The sequence below is a fragment of the Carettochelys insculpta genome, chromosome 19 (assembly GCF_033958435.1).
Source record: "Carettochelys insculpta isolate YL-2023 chromosome 19, ASM3395843v1, whole genome shotgun sequence".
In the NCBI taxonomy this organism is placed as follows: Eukaryota; Metazoa; Chordata; order Testudines; family Carettochelyidae; genus Carettochelys; species Carettochelys insculpta.
Window position 1 is genome coordinate 11,368,257 of NC_134155.1, and position 17,738 is coordinate 11,385,994.

Genomic DNA, 17,738 nt, shown 5'->3' on the forward strand with positions numbered 1-17,738 from the left:
TGTTGCTAAACAGTCTGGCCCAATTTGCATTTACCTCAGGCTGTGTCTATGCTACGCAGCTTTTAGCGACAAGGCTGCGTCCAAACAGCCCTGTTGCACTTTCGCCAACAAAATACTTCCACCTCCCTGAGGAGTGGTTTTCACTTTGCAGGCAGTAGAGCGCTCTGGTTGACAAAGCAGCATTCACTTGCCATGCCAAAACTTTATTGTTCATGGGAGGTTTTATTTGAACACCTGTGAACAACAAATTTTTGGCGATGAAGTGCAAGTGTAGATAGATCTGACCCTTGGCTTCTTTCACCAGGCGTGAAGAAGACCTCAGTGTATCTCAAAAGCTTGTAAGTCAACCAACAGTTGTTGGGCAGTAAAAGATATTGCATCACCTGCCTTCTCCCTCTGGCACCAAAGTGGCTAGAACAATAATGCTCTCCCCCATATTTAGTCTACATGCTACATTTAAAAAGGGGTCTTATTAATAAATTAGTGTAACCCATCAGGTAGGAGAATTTAACTGCTATTGAAAGTCAGCTATTACATGCTAGATGTTGTAAGGTTTTTTCTGTGTCACATAGGCTGGGTCTACACGAGCCCCTTCCGAATGTTAATGGGCGGGTTTGAAAGATGCTAATGAGGTGCTGTCATGAATATGCAGCGCCTCATTAGCATAAAGGCAGCCGCGGCAATTCCAAAGTGCGGCTTTTTGAATCGCGCGCCGTCCGTGGAGACGGGACCTTCCGAAAGGACCCCCTGCAGTTTTCAAAATCCCCTTCTTCTTAATACCGGATAGGAAGAAGGGGCTTTCGAAAACTGGGGGGTCCTTTCTGAGATCCTCCAGCAGTCCCTAGGGTCTTCCGAAAGGGAGGGGTTCGTGTAGATACAGGGATAATGTTTAAACATTATTGAGCATCTTACCTGAAAAAAATGGGGAAAAAATCACAAAATGGGCCAAAACTCAAATTAAAAGCCCAACTTTGACAAAAATTAGAAGATATTACAATTTTAAATTGTACTATTGGCAGAAATAAAATCATAAATATAATGGATGATGCAACTACATATTCAAAATAGTACTGTTTTGGAAAGGTTGGGAAATATTTACCTTCAAGATAATACATTTTATGCATTTTCCTATACTTTTTGCTGTCAATTACAGCAAATGTCTGTAATCACATAACATGTTTGCACCATGTAATTAAAATATTTTGCCATTATTTGTCAAATAAACTGAGCTGAGGAAAGTTTTTCTGTCTACCATTTTGCATTTTATGAATCTTGGCTCAATAACCAGCCACTAATGTTAATACAGCGTACGCCCTGATTAAATATTTTCAGCATGTTTCACTTTCTGAGCAAAGACTGGATTTATGTCATGTCTGATGAAGCAATCCACTGCAAAGCACACTCGATTAAGTGGAGGAATCAAAACAAACTTGACAATGAGCACTTTGAGAAGGGAGGTGGGCGTTGGGCAGTGAATTTCATGGGTCATATAGGCAGTGTGAGTGGGTTTGAAAACATCCTTGTGTAAACCAACATCTATGGCGCTTCATTCCTTAGCCATGCTCTCAGAGTCAAAGCAGATAGCTGACGTTAGAATCCACAGACTTCTGCAAGAGGCAGTGAATGGTGAGCAATGAATGGTACTTAGTGATGCCATCCGTAATGATGTTACGGTAGCAAAAGGCAGACACATCTTGGAGAAAACTTTAAGTTGCACTGAAGCATGTACAGATGTGGGGAAGGCACACAGAGAATGCAGTGAAAGTACGGAATGCTCTAGCAGACTTTGGGAAAAGTGCCAATCGCTGACACTTACACTTGGTCTGTATTGGGGAAACTCTTCCGTCGACTTCCCTTTACTCTCCTCAATATCAAGGCGTACAGGGGTCAAGTGCCAACCCCAGATAGTTTGATTTTCTGCATCTGTACCTGACCAGGTTGATCTTCCACATAATGTAGGCATACCCTTAGGTTATCTAAAGAAACCTACGTTGAGAGACATTTTTGAGAAAACAATTATGAATTTCTTCCAATTACCAGTGGAGCAGCAAAGAGAGAAGACTACCATGGAAGATTAGGGTTGGAAGAGACCTCACAAGGTCATCTAGTCCAACCCCCTGCTCAAAGCAGGACCAACCTCAGCTAAATCATCCCTTGCCTTAAAAACCTCTAAGGATGGAGATTCCATCACTTCCCTGTGCACCCCGTTTCAGTGCGTCACCACTCACCGAGTGACATAGCTTTTCCTCATAGCCAACCTAGACCTCCCCCATTGCAATTTGAGACTATTGCTCCTTTTTCTGTCATCTGACACTACTGAGAACAGCCTGGCTCCTTCCTCTTTGGAACCCCCCTTCAGGTAGCTGAAGATTAGGGTTAAGGTTCAAGGTGGAGGAATCTTGTTTCAAATTCTGGTTCCGCTGGCTAACGAAGAGATTTGCACTTGGAATCCTGGACCACACACCAGCCTTGCCTGGGCCCTGACCACTGCACCCCAAGGGTGCTTTTCTTGTGGTCTGATTAGTATTTAATTGAAGTGGAATGGTATCACGAGGCAAGACAAAAAGAAGCACAGAGCAGGCTACCTCATAATCTAGCAGTGAGAGTAATACTACTGAGGGAACTGAACCAGAATCATCTTCATCTTGGGTGAAGGCCTGATCCACTGAACATAGAAGGGCTCCAGCCCATTCAGTGTAATTGTTTAATTAGATGGACCAACTTCAACAGGAGAAGACAAGCAACCCACAGCAGCATGTCCCTTAGATCAGTGATTAGGATACCAGAGAGACCACAGAATCCTACTCAAGTCCCTTCTCATTAGGCAGTTGGGGAGGGGGGCCCTGAACCAGCCAGTGATGGGAAGACGATAATCACAGTTCTACCCTCTCATGCTTTAGTCTTCTGGCTCCAGCCAAATGGATAACATCAAAATATATTACCTGATTAAGGGTGGTGTTGTCTGTATCCCTTCATACAAGTAGCGGAAAGATTTTTTTTCTCAGATTGGGCCTTTCTGCAAATGGTGACAAATATTTTTGATGTATCCCATGAGTGGTTTCTAACGTGTGGGCTGTGGCCCTTTAAGGAGTTTGCCAAAGGTTGCCATTACCATAGCGTGGTGGGTTTCAAAATGTGGCCTAGGGACTGCTGGAGGACCTCAGAGCATGTCTAACATTTCCAAAGGGGTCTGTACCTCTGTTTGAAATATTGTATGGGTCCATAAATGAAAAAAAGTTTGAAAATCATTACATTACATGGCACAAACAAGCTCCAAACAGAATCCAGTTTGAAAGTGAGGTCAACTGATCACATTTCCAATCTAATAAAAGTCAACACAAGCTCATCTTGGGTTCTTTTTTGCAGCAGAACGAGGCGGGACATTGGTATTGGTGAGTCAGGATGGGATCCAGAGACCACCATTCCATTTCCCACCGGGAGGACATCTCCTCGCTTTCCTCTCCTGCCTGGAAAATGGCCTTCTACCACGAGGACAATTAGAGCCGCCGCTATGGTCACAGCAGGGCAAGGTACCATCAGAATGAGCCAGTGTTTGAACCATGAGTTCTTTGGGGCAAGTGCTCTTACTGTGTCTATCCAACATCAGCCAGTGCACCGGATCCAGAGGGCTCTGGGACCTACTGTGATGCAAATGATAAACTCAGGACATGGGGAGGAAGTTAAATGCAAAATAAATGATACCACAGATTATCCCCTAGACCAGGTCAGCAGCCTTTTTGAGGCAGAGTGCTGAAATTTGACCTTTTGACCTCTGTGTACAGTCTGAGTGCTGGTGATACTTTTTAAAGTCACTAATAGTCCTACTTACAACAGCTTCATTAATAAATAAAGATGGAGAGCTTTACTGTTTACATGGTGGTTGGTAGCATTAGCTGGTCTTTCGTTAATCCACAGGTGGCATGGCTCAGATCAAGCTTCCAGCTGCATGTGGGAAGGGGGATGGGGCTGACACCTGTGCCAGGGGTAGCTGACCCCTGCCCGAGCCAGTTTTTGGCTTCTTTATAAGGACAGATTCCATAACAATTGTATTAGGGAGGACTTGCTTACTCTGCTTGGACTAAGCCATCAAATGAATTTCATCTTCTATGATGCTGTTGGTGAGCGACTAAACCAGTCCTTGATCGGTAAAGCCGACTACAGGTGTCACAAAAAATGCTAATTGCAGACGTTGTACGTTCTTTTTGGATCCTAAACTTTTCCTGTGGTGCCTGGATACGCTGGCTCTGAAAGCAATTAAGGGCCTGGACAATGGTTTGTTGCCAGGACAATCTGTCCTGAATTAGTTTCCAGATCATTGAGAGAGATGCCGCGTGACTTCACGTTGGCCTTTTGGATGTCTTTATAGTGCTTATACTGACTACCGATAGAGCGCTTTCCATGAGCAAGCTGCCCATAGAAGATCATCTTTGGCATCCATGTATCATCCATCCTCATAATGTGACCAGTCCAGCGAAGCTGTTTGTTCATAAGCATTGCTTCCATGCCCATGACACACACAGCTTAAGAACCTCCCTGTTAGGAATTTTGTCCTGCCAATTCACGTGGACGATCGTCCTCCGACAACGTGTATGGAACCGATCAGGTTTCAAATCATGGCAGCGATATATTGTCCATGACTCCAAGCCGTACAGCCGGATATTTAGGACAACTGCCTGATAAACTGCTGCCTTGGCACAGAGCTTAATACCATGGTCATCCCATAGCCATTTGGTCAGTTTTTTCAAAGCTAATTGAGCAGATACACCATGATCCACATTTACGCTAGAGGACAGTACACTTCCAGGGTAGCAGAACTTGCCAACAGCCTTAAAGACTGTTCCAGCAGCAATGATCACTGAAGTACAGGGCTGTTTCCAAACAGGCTGAGGCATAACTTCTGTCGTCTTGATGCTCATTGTGAGTCCAAAGCGGTGAGCAGAAGTAACAAAATGATCAAAAAGCTTCTGTGCATTATTTGCTGAATGAGCCCAACACTACACAGTCATCAGCAAACACAAGGTCACAAATAGTAGTAGTAACCACTTTACGACGAGGCCGACGTCTCCAAAGATTGAAAATACTGCCGTGTGTTCAGAACTGAATAGGTGTGCCCAACATGCAGTCCTTAAAAGCATCTAGCAGCATCATTGGACAGTTATTAGGGAGGGAGTAGCTCTGTGGTTAGAGCATTGGCCTTGTAAACCCAAGGTTGTAAGCTCAATCCTTTCAAGGGTCTGGAGTGCTTAAGAAGCAATAATTTTGCTGGATTGGTCACATTATGAGGCTGGATGATGCATGGACACCAAAGATGATGATCTGTGGCCAGCTTGCTCATGGTAAGCACTCTATCAGTGGTCAGTATAAACCTTTCAATGGTTAGGGGCAGGTTAGATTAAAAAAACAAAACAAAAATCGGTCAGGGATGGTGATAGCTCCTGGACTTGACCTCTTGAGGTCCCTTCCACCTCAATGAGATATAGTTTCACCACTGATCCAGTGCTATAGAAAATGGCCATATGCACCCAACTGTCTGCAGCCAGATTCCACCCACAGAATGGAGTGGTGCCAGCCTGATGGAGTGCTGCCGGCCCTTAAAGGGAGGCTGTTACGCTTTTACACCCCTTTGCAAAAATCTCCGCTACCTTTAATGGTCAGCTTCCTGTTATGTCTTGGAGCACTTTCTGAGCCTCATTTTGATGCTATTCTCCTGCACCACTCCACCTCTCAGTAACTACCTGCTGGGTCATTTTTACTGTAGGGGAAAGTATTTCCAAAGCTCCGGAAGAGAAATAATAGCAAGTCAGTGGATCTGGAGGAGATGCCACAAGAGTCTGCTACAGACTATGTCTTCAGAATTATCTATCCGGGACACAGGCATGATAACAGTAAGTGGCTTCATTGTTCCTTCAGCTGCAAAAACTATAGGAATATACTGGGAGCTGTGGGCGAAAGAAACAATCCGGATTTTTGTAGAAGCTATTGCCAGCGAGGAGTTCTGCCTTGTTAGGTAATTGTGAGCCATGATATAATTTAATATGGATATTCCTAACACTTCATTGTCCCAAACAGACATGAAGAGTCCTATTCTTGGACCTACCCAGTATTCTCCAGTTGAACCCTCTGCAAACTTTCACAGAGGCACCAGGGCTTTCAGAGACCAAATGCAAAAAAATCCCCCTGGCTAATCTAACAGCAGTTCTGCCCCAGGAAGGAAGGCTATTTTTATTTCACTTCACAGGTAGCTTGCTAACAAGATTGTTAGTAAGAGGCAAAAAGATCAAACATAAAAAAGAAGATCCTACCCAAAAAACACGTCAAAAAATGTGTACACTTTCTCTACTGAATTTTGGAGAGTTACTGGGCTTTCTCACCTGAAGTTTCACAGTGAATGGGGGGAGGAAGGGCAGAACCCACCAGTACCTCCATCAAATGCCTTTCTCTTTTTGGTGAATCTAAACTGTATCCAAGAGATCTTGCACTCTGGTTCTCTAACAATAGGCCCGTTTTCATGGCCATTGGTGGAGAAGCTGGTAAGTAGCAACATCTTGAGATGTTTGGATCACAGTCCCCAAGGTTGAAGGGAATTTGGAGCCAGTGTTTCCATTGTATCTAGAAAGTGGCGAAAATTAATTAAACATTCACCCCTCTTTCCATCCCTTGTCCCCACCTGCGCCAGAGAATAAACCATGAGGGGCTCAATCCAGCAATGCAGTAAGACACCCATTGCCATCCAGGTCAGCTGCTCAGGCTCGTGGGGCTACAAAATTAAGCCTGAGCTCTGGGACTCTCTGTCCTTGTGGAGTCCCAGTGGTGGGCGGGTGCTCTGCTCCCACCAATTGGCAGCACTGCAGATTTTTTGGGGGGCACACATAGCTGTTTGTGTCTGGTTGAAGACTGGCCTAAGGTGTGACCTCGAGAAACATTCCTTTCCCACGATGGTGTGTGGGAATTCACAGGGTCTCCGTTTGTGTCGAACGTGTCGAGACTTCTCTTAGAACCGAGTCCTCTCTTCTTATGCTCCTCTTTCACTATTTTCTTTGAGCAGTAACTATTAACTACCACCACTTAGCTGCCAGCCGCTCTGCCTCCGTCGATGACGATGAGGAGGAGGAAGACCGGCTCCACGCAATGCTCTCAATGATCTGCTCTCGGAACCTCACAGCTCCTAATAGGATGAAAGGTTTTTATCCGCCGGCCCCTGGCCCTGCCCTATCAGTGCTCTGGGGCAGCGTCGCCCCAGTGATGCGTACAACAGTGTTGGCATTATGGCAAGGCAAATGTTTTTACTTCACGCCCGCCTGGAGTGGAGGGAAAGCACCCAAATGCTGTGGGGGGGATTAGCTGCACCTTTCCCTGGCTCTAAAAGGAGGGTCTGTGACAGTGAACGACAGAGCTGTCTTGCTTCCAGAATCTGCCTCGCCCAGACTCCCCCCTTAACATCCTCAGAGCTAAGTCCTGGCTCATGGCAGGTGCTCTCCCAGGCAGATAAAAGGGGCCCCTCTACTTGGCTGCATGGAGGATGGGTGGAGGGCGGTATCTGTGGGAAGCCCTCCACCTGTCCAACACAATGGGTAGTGAGACAATAGACGCCCCGAGCAAAGGGCTGGTACTGATTACACCCAGTCGGCTCAAGCAGGGAAACACAAATCAAGCTGTAACTCTTTAGAGTGCAGCTACACCGCAGAAAAAGACCCCCAGCAAGGAGTCTCAGGCTCTTTGTACAATCTACCCTTAAATGCACACGGAGACTTGTGCAGACCACGCAGCTTGTCACAGGCAAATGCCCTCCTGTCCACATACTCTGGATTTCAAATGATCTGATACCCTAGTTCTTGCAATACAATAGGCCCTGCTCCCATCAGAAATTTGGCCCCTTCCCTCTCCCTTGATCACATGAGCAAAGCTTCATCCCCATGCAGAGGCGTTAGTTGCTCAGTGGATGATCAGGCCTTGCTCCCGTATTTTTGGAGACTTAGGATCCCTCTTGTCTGGAAGGGCGTTTGGTGGCATTCATCCTGTTGAGCAGAAAGCCATCTGCCGGATGGATGGAACCCTAAGGCCCCAGAAATGCAGCTACGTTGGCTCAGGACTGGAACAGAAAGGAAAAAAAATGGTAAAAATGTTCATTAAGATTTCCTTTCTTGAAACATTCAGGCCATTTCTCCACCAGCGCTACCTCTGCCATGTTCCTGATTGTCCCAGGACTGACTTCATTCAAGTGCAAATCCCCTCTTTCCTTAGCTGCCGTAGCTGCCCCTGTACAATTTCCATGCTGACCATCTTGGCTTGGAGCTGTCATGTCTGCAGGTTCCATAGATTTAGCACACTCTTCCTTTAGCTACAGAACATCCTCCAGCTGTTGAGTGATTGCAGGCATCTTGCATTCTTCAGAGCTCTCCCATGACAGAGCAGTGGGTTAGTCGACACCATCCCGGGCTTGCTGACGTATAGGAATGAGAGGATAAGTACCCTTGGCCCATTCTACTGTGGACCTCCGCCATGATGCCATTTAGATGTTATGTGGACCCCAATCCACCAGGATGCTCATAGCTCATCAAAACTATTGTTAGGTCCAGATGCAATTGAGCTGGGCTGGATTCATATTCTGCCAAAATGTTCTACATATGGATGGAGGAGGAGAACCCCCCCAAAGGCCTCATCAACTCGTAGGAAGAAAGTTTTTGCAGGGAACAGCTGTGCAGCAGGTTTCTTGTGCAGCTAAGACTTTGTGGTAAAAGATCTGCCTGTAATACTGCAGGCCTGCAAAGAAGAGGCTGAAAATATAAGCTAAACTATTACAATGTCCGCTTTGTCCTGTAGCTAGTCTGCTAATGGCCATTTAAAGCCATCTGATTAGAGAGAGGTCAAGAAACATAGCCAAGCTAGGACTACCTACCATTTGGCTAGCGATTCATGAGTGAACTAGGTTTGATTATCCTTTGTCTACCCATCAGTGCTTCCTTGATGTAATGACAACACTGTTGTACCAGGTTGGCTAGCCATTTTGCTTTTAATTTTTGCATGTGGCCAAAGTTGCAGATAGAGATCAACAAAAATGAATGAAATGAAGATGCTGTTCACTCTAATTCTTCACGAATTCAGGTACCTTTCATCTGAATCTTTAGGTTCTGTGGGGTTCTCGCTTTTTAAAGTAGATTATTTCTTTCCAACAAACCAAAAACCCACCCACTTTTCTTGTTCTTGGAGGGGGAGGAAAAAAAATCTAAAAGGATTTGCTTGTCCAATGTTTTTTATTTGAACCAAAAGCTGCAATAAATACTGGGTCATTCAGCTCCTTCTTGAAGAATTAAGGTGAAGAGCATTTTTTCATTACGCTTTGTTTTGTGATGCGAAATATTTTTTTGTGATGCGAAATATTCATGACTGCTTCTGCGTGAGCCTGTGCTTTTTCAGTTCACATACATTGCATCATTCCCCTACCGTTAAAATGCTTTATGCGACATCAATGGCTTTTATATTAAAAATGAAATCCGATCTTCTAAAGCCAAAAAGTATTGTTACCTGCCTTGGCAGAATTCATGAGACAGTTTGGAAATGCCCCCTCTTCCCTTGCATTTAACATACATTTTGAAAGCACAGCCCAGAGGACTGGAGTTGCTTGCATGTGTTAATGCAATGAATGATACCCTTTACTTTGTCTATTGCCTTAATTTAAATCAAAGGTGAGCTGAAAGGCCAGTTATTTACAAAAAGCACCAGCAGGAATAGGTTAAGAACTTGGCCCATGATTTTCAAAAGCTACTAGCCATTTGTTTAGGTGCCCAGCTTGAAGCATGTTTAAAGGGGAACCCTGCTTTTCGGAATGCACTAAACGTCTCCTCTTTGAAAATCAGCCCTCTGAAGTTTGGAATGGGGTAACCAAAATCTCGAGCTACTTCTGAAAATCTTGGCCTCTGTGTGTTAAGTCCAGATCCTGCAATTTGTTTCCGTGGAGGTGGGGAGAGATTTTAGACCAATGGAATTGCATGGTCAGAGTTCTAAAATCTAGTTTGTGCACTTGGGAATGCTCCATTGTGGGGAAAAGGGGCACCCAGAAGCCTTTGTGTGAAATGTGCCAGGAGCAGCACCCTAGATTTAAATCCAGGTGGAATATGCCTTTGTGGGTGGTGTGTTACCTTGGTGCTCACGATGCTTTTGTAAAACCAGACTTTGGCTGAGGCCGGTTTAGAAGAGCACTCCAGGGCCTTGGGAAGGTTGCATTGTGATAATGGGTCGATTACACCGTTCTCACTGTGAAACATATTACTCCCAGGAGTATCTGATTGAAACAAGTGGGACCCAGGGCTGGCATAACTTTACACCTCTGTGAGTAACTGTTTATGGGTCAGATCCCAGGTGACCGTATCAGAAATGGAAAAGATCATTCAGGCTCATTTGGAGAGAGAGCCTGTTGGTGCTCTGAGATTAAACACATGGGATCTTTTGCTGTAGCTCCACCAGACGTTATGGGCTCAGTGCAGGAATTGCTGGGAGAAGTTCCCTTGGCTTGTGGTTTACCACTGGTCAGATTAGACCAGGGTGGCCAACCAGGTGTGGACCAAGAACCACGTGGATAGAGTGCAAAGAGCCACTTATTATATACTTATTTTTGTTTGTCTGTCTGTCTTTCTAGCTAATATGTAGCTAGATAAAAATAAATATATCATATGTGGCTCAATGTCCTCTCCCTTCTGCTCCTCCCTAGAGCCAGGCGCGCACACACCACCACCCCCCGCTCTAACTCAATGCCGGCAACTCACTGGAGCCAGCCCCACTGTCACCACTGCTGCCACATGCTTCTCCCACCAAGCACTGGGGCGCACATGCAGGCTGGCAGAGAGCACTCCCAGCATGCGGCTCTGAGGAGGAGATGCCTCTGAAGGCCGGCTGCCCTTGAATTAGACCTTTTGTCGGATGAAGATCAGCTCCTCCCTTTGGAAAGCAGGCCAGTGTCATGCCTCCTCTCCCTGCCCACCCCCATGTTTGAAACAGGCTGCGTGCTGGGCCAACCAGGGGTTATCTGGGGAAATTGTGGAATCCCCATCCGGGGATGATTTCACAAACACCTGTCAGGTAAGCCGAACGCTGCCCCAGCACGAGGGGGCTGGCCTGGAGCTGAGCATGCAGAGGACATGGCTGGTTTAGATGTATTAAAGTGGAAAGTAATATGTTAGGGGACGGTAGTTCTGTCCCTCCCTGTCGTCGAGGGTAGAGCCTGCACCAAAGCAAAGCACCCAGGCCTCAGGGAGGGCAGAGCAGACAAACATTTATGCCCATAGGTTTTTTTTTTTCTTTTCCCCCAGACTGTGGAGACATGATAGAGATGCAGGGACTCGGTGCGAGCTTGTTGTCATGGCAGCTAGAGCGCTGCAGCCAAGGGTCCTCTTGCCTCTCCTGTTCCACAGGCAGCTCTCCCTATGACGTCCCCAGCTGCTGCAACTGCATTCACGACAGGTAAATGGGCCAGGCGCTGGGAGATGGCTTAGCTCTGTCGGCAGAAAGCCCCGTGGTGGGGGAGAGCTCTAGACTTGCTGCCTGTGGGCCTCTTTGCACCTTGCCCACAGATGCACACAAATGCCGGCCGTCCTGCACCCAGTTTCAAGAGAGTCCGAGGCATTTTGTTCTCTGCTGCAGTGAAACTCAATGGGACATGGGTCCTAAATTCTTAGGTCGCTTTTGATATTGGGAGGTAGGCTCCTAAACCCCACTGGCACCCTTTCAAAATGGTCTTTGGTAGGTTTCTTCCACAGGCAGAGGAGAAGTCACAAGTGCGGCCGCAGCACCTGTGTGGTCAGCGGTCTGCTAACTCTGCCCCACCAGGCAAGGCCGAGCATGGGGAGACGTCACCCCAAAGCCTCTTTCTCCAAGCAGCAATGGCGAGCTTTATGGGAGAGACCCTTCAGGGCTCCTGGTGACCCTTGTAAGAGCTACTGGGTCTTTGGGCTGGGCCATCACATTCCTGTGAAGGTGCTAGAGCAACAATGGGCAACCAAGACCACATGAGTGGCCCCCCCCTTTGTTTCCCACTGGGGTTCCGCCTGTGGCCCATGGCCCCCCTGTCTGCCCTCCTCCCCCGTGTGCTTCTAAGGCATTGGAGCCTCACGCTTCCTACTCGGCCCCCTTCTTCCCCCTCCCGGACCTTTAACGCTGCGAATCAGCTGTTTGTGGCATTCCAGCTCTGGGAGGGAGGGGCGGGAACCAGGATGGAGGGCGAATCAGGTGATTAGCAGAATTCTGAAAGTGCTGGGAGGGACGGGGAGAAGTAGGAAGTGGAGGGACCCAGTGCACAATGGGGGGCAGACAAGGGGTCAGCGGGCCACAGGTGGAACTCCAGTGAGCTGCAAGTGGCCCGCTGGCCGCAGGTTGCCCACCACTGTGCTAGAGCATCCCAAGAACAAGAGAGAGAACCATCTCCTTGTCCATCTCCATTTCTGGTCTGTGATAGAGACCCCTCTGTCAGAGCATGCCCAGAAGAGCCTCCCCCTTGTGATGTGCTAAACAGCCTCCCTCCTGCTTTGTCTCCTGCCACTGCTTTTCAAAGCCTTCTGTCCCAGCAAACAGTGGGTTACATTTGCCCGAGGTGTGTTATAAGGGCTGTGGGACAGAGAGGAAGGAAGATCCCATGGCTGGGTGCTGTCATGCAACTTGAGACACCTGAATGCAGTTCCCTGGCCAGCTCTCCCCACCTCTCAGCACTGCTGTGAGGATACATGCATTGGAAGCTTATGAGGCACTTGGATGCTATAGCAGTGAGTCCCAGCCTTTCCAGTACCCCGGCACACTTCAGTGAGACCAGCAATTCCAAGGCACACCCCCTTTTTTCAGCTGAATGGATGGCTCGTAAACGTCACATTTACCTACATGTACCACGGTGACGGTCTTACGAGAGCGGTTTTCAGCGTGGCAGTGCGCATGACAAGCTAAACGAGGATCAAATGCATTAACGTTTCACATCCACTGCAGAATGCAGCATCTTAGACAGCGAGCACAGACACGTGTTCAAAATCTGCTCAACACCATGCGGGGGATGCTGCGTAAACGAGTAACCTCTGAAAGCAGTGCCCTCACCTGCAGCCTGTTGGAGCCAGCATATGGCATTTAAACCATGTCCCAGCTCCAATAGGCTCCCGCCCTCCCTCCCTCCCTCTTGCTACAGCAGGGAGTGGGGGCGTGCTCTCTGCCAGCTTGTTCAGGCTGGGAAGCAGCATTTCAGCAGGGGTCCTGCGGGGTCGGGATTTCCCCTCACAGTGGCTCTGCAAAGCCAGATGGGCTGGGCGGACTGAGGAATCCCACACCTGCTGGAACTCAGGCAACCTTGTGTAAAGAGCCGCAGTCAGGAGAAACTGCCAAAATTTATGGCGCGCTGATTGAAAGCCACTTAACTGTAGTGAGAGCGTCATTGAGAGACGTTGGTCCCGATTCTTCTCGCAAGAAATTGGTTTTACGTCAGCGTCTGCAAGAGGAGAATCTGATCTTTGTGCCTGTTACGGACCCTCGTGTTTAGTGCTCTATCAATGATTAGGGGAAGCAGGTGAACGCCATTTCCATTCTGCTCATGTTCTCCAATCACAGTGACTTTTGCCCCCCTGCAGTGCAGATTTCAGTGCTGTGCCCAGTTTAGTCGTGTAGCTTGTGCTGCTCCCCTTGGAAGTTTGCTTGACACTCCTCTAGATTTGCATGGGGGCAGGAAATTCCAGTGCCTAGTAGAGCCAGGGAAAAAAATGCCAAATATTTGTTTGCTTCAACAGTTCTTCATTGCTGGTGCCTTGATTCCAATGCCCCATGAAGTTGTGTTTTCAAAAACTCCTTTAGTAACGTCTTTGGGGTTTGAAACTGAACATCGTTCGGCCTGACTTTGATTTTTATTGAATATCTTGACTATTTCAAGCAGTCAGGAAATCCAGCCCCTTACGTCTCATGTCCACTTAGGTCAGTGGTGGCGTTTTATGGGATGAGGTGAACCAGTCGTCCTGCAAAGGATGCCTATGCCCCCATTTTATTAATGGCAGTGTTATAATCTCAGGATATTGCAGAGACAAGGTCGGGGGGTAATATCCTCTTGTGGACCAGCTTCTTTTGGGGCAAGGTCGTAAATGACCCAGAGCTCTTCTTCATTAAGCCACTTGTCTCTATGGTACTGAGTTACTTAAATATTCACGTGATTTGGAGCAGCGTCCCAGGCAGCAAAACAATTTTAAAATAGAAGGAGCTTTTTCTATTGGATTTTTTAAACCAGAGGTGTGTTACTTTGCTTTGGAAAAGGAGCCCGGTCCACAGATCATTTGGGGTTAGATACATGTTTCATGACCTCTGTAACATTCACACCCTCTTGTTTAACAATGTCTCCTTACAGAACCTCCTTAAAGATGCTGTGCGAAGGCATGAAGAGGCAGATTGTTTCCAGAGCGTTTTACGGATGTAAGTGACGCTGCTTTGCAAACGGGACAGAGCATGCAACTTCCGCTCTGCCAAAGGCTAGTTTGCCCTCAGAAGGACTGCACAGTCAGGTCATGGGACAGATTTAGCTTAGAGAGGGATTCAAGCCAGGTATAGGGGGAGCCGTTTGAAAGACACATCCAGATGCACATGTTTTTCTTTTTCTAATGAAGCAAAGCAGCCTAGAACTTTAGAATGGTCACACTCTTGACCCAGGTATCCTGGCTTGGTAATGCCAGTGACTCTTCTGAATGCTGCAGGGGAGAACTGGTGCATAAAGCTGTGCATGGTGTAACATACTTTCTTTAACACACTTTGAGAAGAATAGTAACAGAGAGGGAGCCGTGCTAGTCTGTACACTAGCAAAACAAACGAGCAGTCCAGGAGCACTTTAAAGACTAACAAAATAATTGATTAGGTGATGAGCTTTCGTGGGACAGACCCACTTCTTCAGACCACAGCCAGGCCAGAACAGACTCAGTATTTAAGGCACAGAGAGCCAAAAACAGTAATCAAGGTGGACAAATCAGAAAAAAAATGATCGAGGTGAGCAAATCAGAGAGCAGAGGGGCAGAAGGGGGGGAGTCAAGAATTAGATTAAGTTTGCACACTTGGCTTATTCTAATTCTTGACTCCCCCCCACCCACTTCTGCCCCTCTACTCTCTGATTTGCTCATCTCGATCATTTTTCTTCTGATTTGTCTGCCTTTATTACTGTTTTTGGCTCTCTGTGCCTTAAATACCGAGTCTGTTCTGGCCTGGCTGTGGTCTGAAGAAGTGGGTCTGTCCCACAAAAGCTCATCACCAAATAAATTATTTTGTTAGTCTTTAAAGTGCTCCTGGACTGCTTTTTTGGGTTTTTTTAGAGAAGAATGTTTGGCTTCCAGCTTAAATCCCACAGCTCCATCTTTAAAAGGAGCTGCCGGCACTCTGTGTGGTACCTGCTTGTTCACGTGAGACCCTGCCATTCTATCCCTGCACCCTCTACAGGGCTTGCCTACTGCCGCCACCTGTCCACAGTGAGAACCCATCTGTCTGCCCTCGTGAACCACTCAATCATCCCGCCCGACAAACCTTGCAGTGCTGCTGGAGGCCTGACTAAAGAGGTCTGGAGTAAATATCAAAAGGACAAAAAGGTAAGGGGCACAAAACCAATCCCTTGGTCTTTAGGGGAAAAAGACAGCAACCACCCATGCACTGCCCTAAGGGTTGTAGTTTTTGTCAGGGTCTCGCCCTAATTTAGCTGTATGTATTTCCAAGGGCCTTTTCAAGTGTCCATTATTGCTTTTAAGACGGTACTGGAATTCACAGTGGGCCCTCTTTGTTCTAATACAGGTTGAATCGCTCTCGTCCGGCACCCTTGGGATCTGACTGGTGCCAGACAAGAGAATTTTCCAGACTATGGGAGTTCAATATTGTTTAGCACATTACCAACACTTCCACTGCTGACTGGGTTCTTAGAAGACATCTGGGGTAAATTACAGCTAAACAACAGCACAGAACAGTGAGAGCCAGGACTGGGGGCTGTAAACAAACTTTATGGGAGCACAGAAAACTTGGCCACACCCATGAGTAAAAAAATCATGCCAGATTATGGAGGTTGCCAGATGAGAGAGTTCCAGATAAGAGAGATTCAACCTGTATTTGCATAGACCTGATTCTGACTTATACTAATGCCACTCTGTGCTACCAGAGCGGTGGAAAGTTGATGTAAATTCCTGGTTCACTGACCTTAAATCCCCTATTCGCTTTCAGAATGGCATAAAAGCATTAGAGTTTGTCTGCATGTGGAGTTGTTCCTGATTAAGTCCACATGTAGACACACTTATTCTGGAATAAGAATACCTCCATGCTGATTGACTTAACCAACAAGTGGGTTAAACTAAAAGTCCACACATGGGGTTAGTCACGAATGATGCCATGTTTAAACAACACCCAGTTGAGACTCAACCGGTGTATCTTTAAGATGGATGAAGAAGATACTGTAAAACAGGACAATCTAGGGGAACATGCCCCTCTACAGATCTTTTCCCCCTACAATTTTAGACGTTCAAAGTGATTTTTATTATTTGGACAAGCCATTTCTTGATCTTGGGCAGCTCTGAAAGCAGTAGTGATGAGAAGAAGCCTAAAAATCTTTGGTAAAAGCCACCATGAAGTAGGTTCTCCACGTACTTTTTGAAGCAAATTTAGCACCATTGAAAGTTAAGTCCACTTTTGGAATTCCTTGCCAGGAGATGTTACGACAGTCAAGACTATTACAAGGTTCAAAAAAGAACTAGATAAGTTCTTGGAGTATAGGTCCATCAATGGCTATTAGCAAGGATGGGCAGTGGTGGTGTCTCTAGTCTGTCAGAAGCTGGGAAAGGGGGCCAAGGGAGGGATCACTTGATGGTCACCTGTTCTGTTCACTCCCTCTGAGGCACCTGCGTTGGCCACTGTCAGAAGACAGGATACTGGATTAGATGAACCTTTGGTCTGTCCCGGTGTGGCCCTTCTTATGTTCTTAAGTCACTGCCAGCAATGATGACTGGAGTCCTTTATCTACAGAACAGATGTAGCACAAGCAATATCAGGGCAAACGCCCCATTGCTTCTACCTCTCTGCTGAGCACATGCTCCATAAGTACCTTCCTGAACAGGGAGGGGGTTCCAGCCTGTGTGTAAATGCGTTCTTAAATCAAGGCCCATCCATGTGGTCACACTGTGTGAATTCCCTTGGAGTGGAGTTAATTCTCTATGGCCTGTTTGATCCTTTGCATTTCGGGTGACAGCAAAGGTATAATTTAGCATCTATGTAGCGATAGATTTTATGATGGACATCAGTCCAATAGGAACGGATGCATTTATATAGGCCGCTGAAGTTAAGAGCTTATGTTCATTGCCATATTGGGCCAGATTGGAAGGAATGATCGCAAAATAAAAACATCCCATCTGTATCCCTCTGCCAACCTTTGTAAGGTGTCTACGGGGTGTATTTTCGCCTAGTTTTATGCTTTCGAGTAATTGTATTGCTTTTATGTAAGCTCGGCAGTAAGGTGTGTTAATTTTCCCTTCCTCTCCCCTAACTGCTTTAGAATTACAAGGAATTAGAATTACTAAGACGAGTTTACTATGGCGGTGTGCAGCATGAGATTCGCAAGGAAGTGTGGCCCTTCTTACTAGGTCACTACAAGTTCGGCATGACCAAAAAAGAAATGGATCGGGTAAGTTCCCGCTTGTGAGATTTCAATGGGATGTCGAATTTTTGTAAAAATTAGCAAGTGCTAAGAGAACTACCTCTAAAGCAAGAGTTTGGGCATC

The 17,738-nt window shown here is 46.7% G+C and overlaps 1 protein-coding gene across 7 annotated transcripts in view; it reads left to right on the plus strand.

The window, feature by feature from the left end:
* The window catches only part of SGSM2 (small G protein signaling modulator 2), a 149,105-nt gene that overhangs the window by 107,587 nt on the left and 23,780 nt on the right, over positions 1-17,738 (plus strand). For 2 of the 7 annotated variants that reach the window (XM_075013796.1, XM_075013801.1), the window contains exons 10-16: positions 3,367-3,530; positions 5,759-5,885; positions 7,046-7,180; positions 11,304-11,454; positions 14,354-14,418; positions 15,427-15,572; positions 17,513-17,641. In XM_075013796.1, coding sequence (XP_074869897.1) covers positions 3,367-3,530; positions 5,759-5,885; positions 7,046-7,180; positions 11,304-11,454; positions 14,354-14,418; positions 15,427-15,572; positions 17,513-17,641 — 917 coding nt within the window. The remainder of the gene's footprint in view (positions 1-3,366; positions 3,531-5,758; positions 5,886-7,045; positions 7,181-11,303; positions 11,455-14,353; positions 14,419-15,426; positions 15,573-17,512; positions 17,642-17,738) is intronic. The other 5 variants (XM_075013800.1, XM_075013798.1, XM_075013797.1 and 2 more) reach the window with 5 other exon arrangements.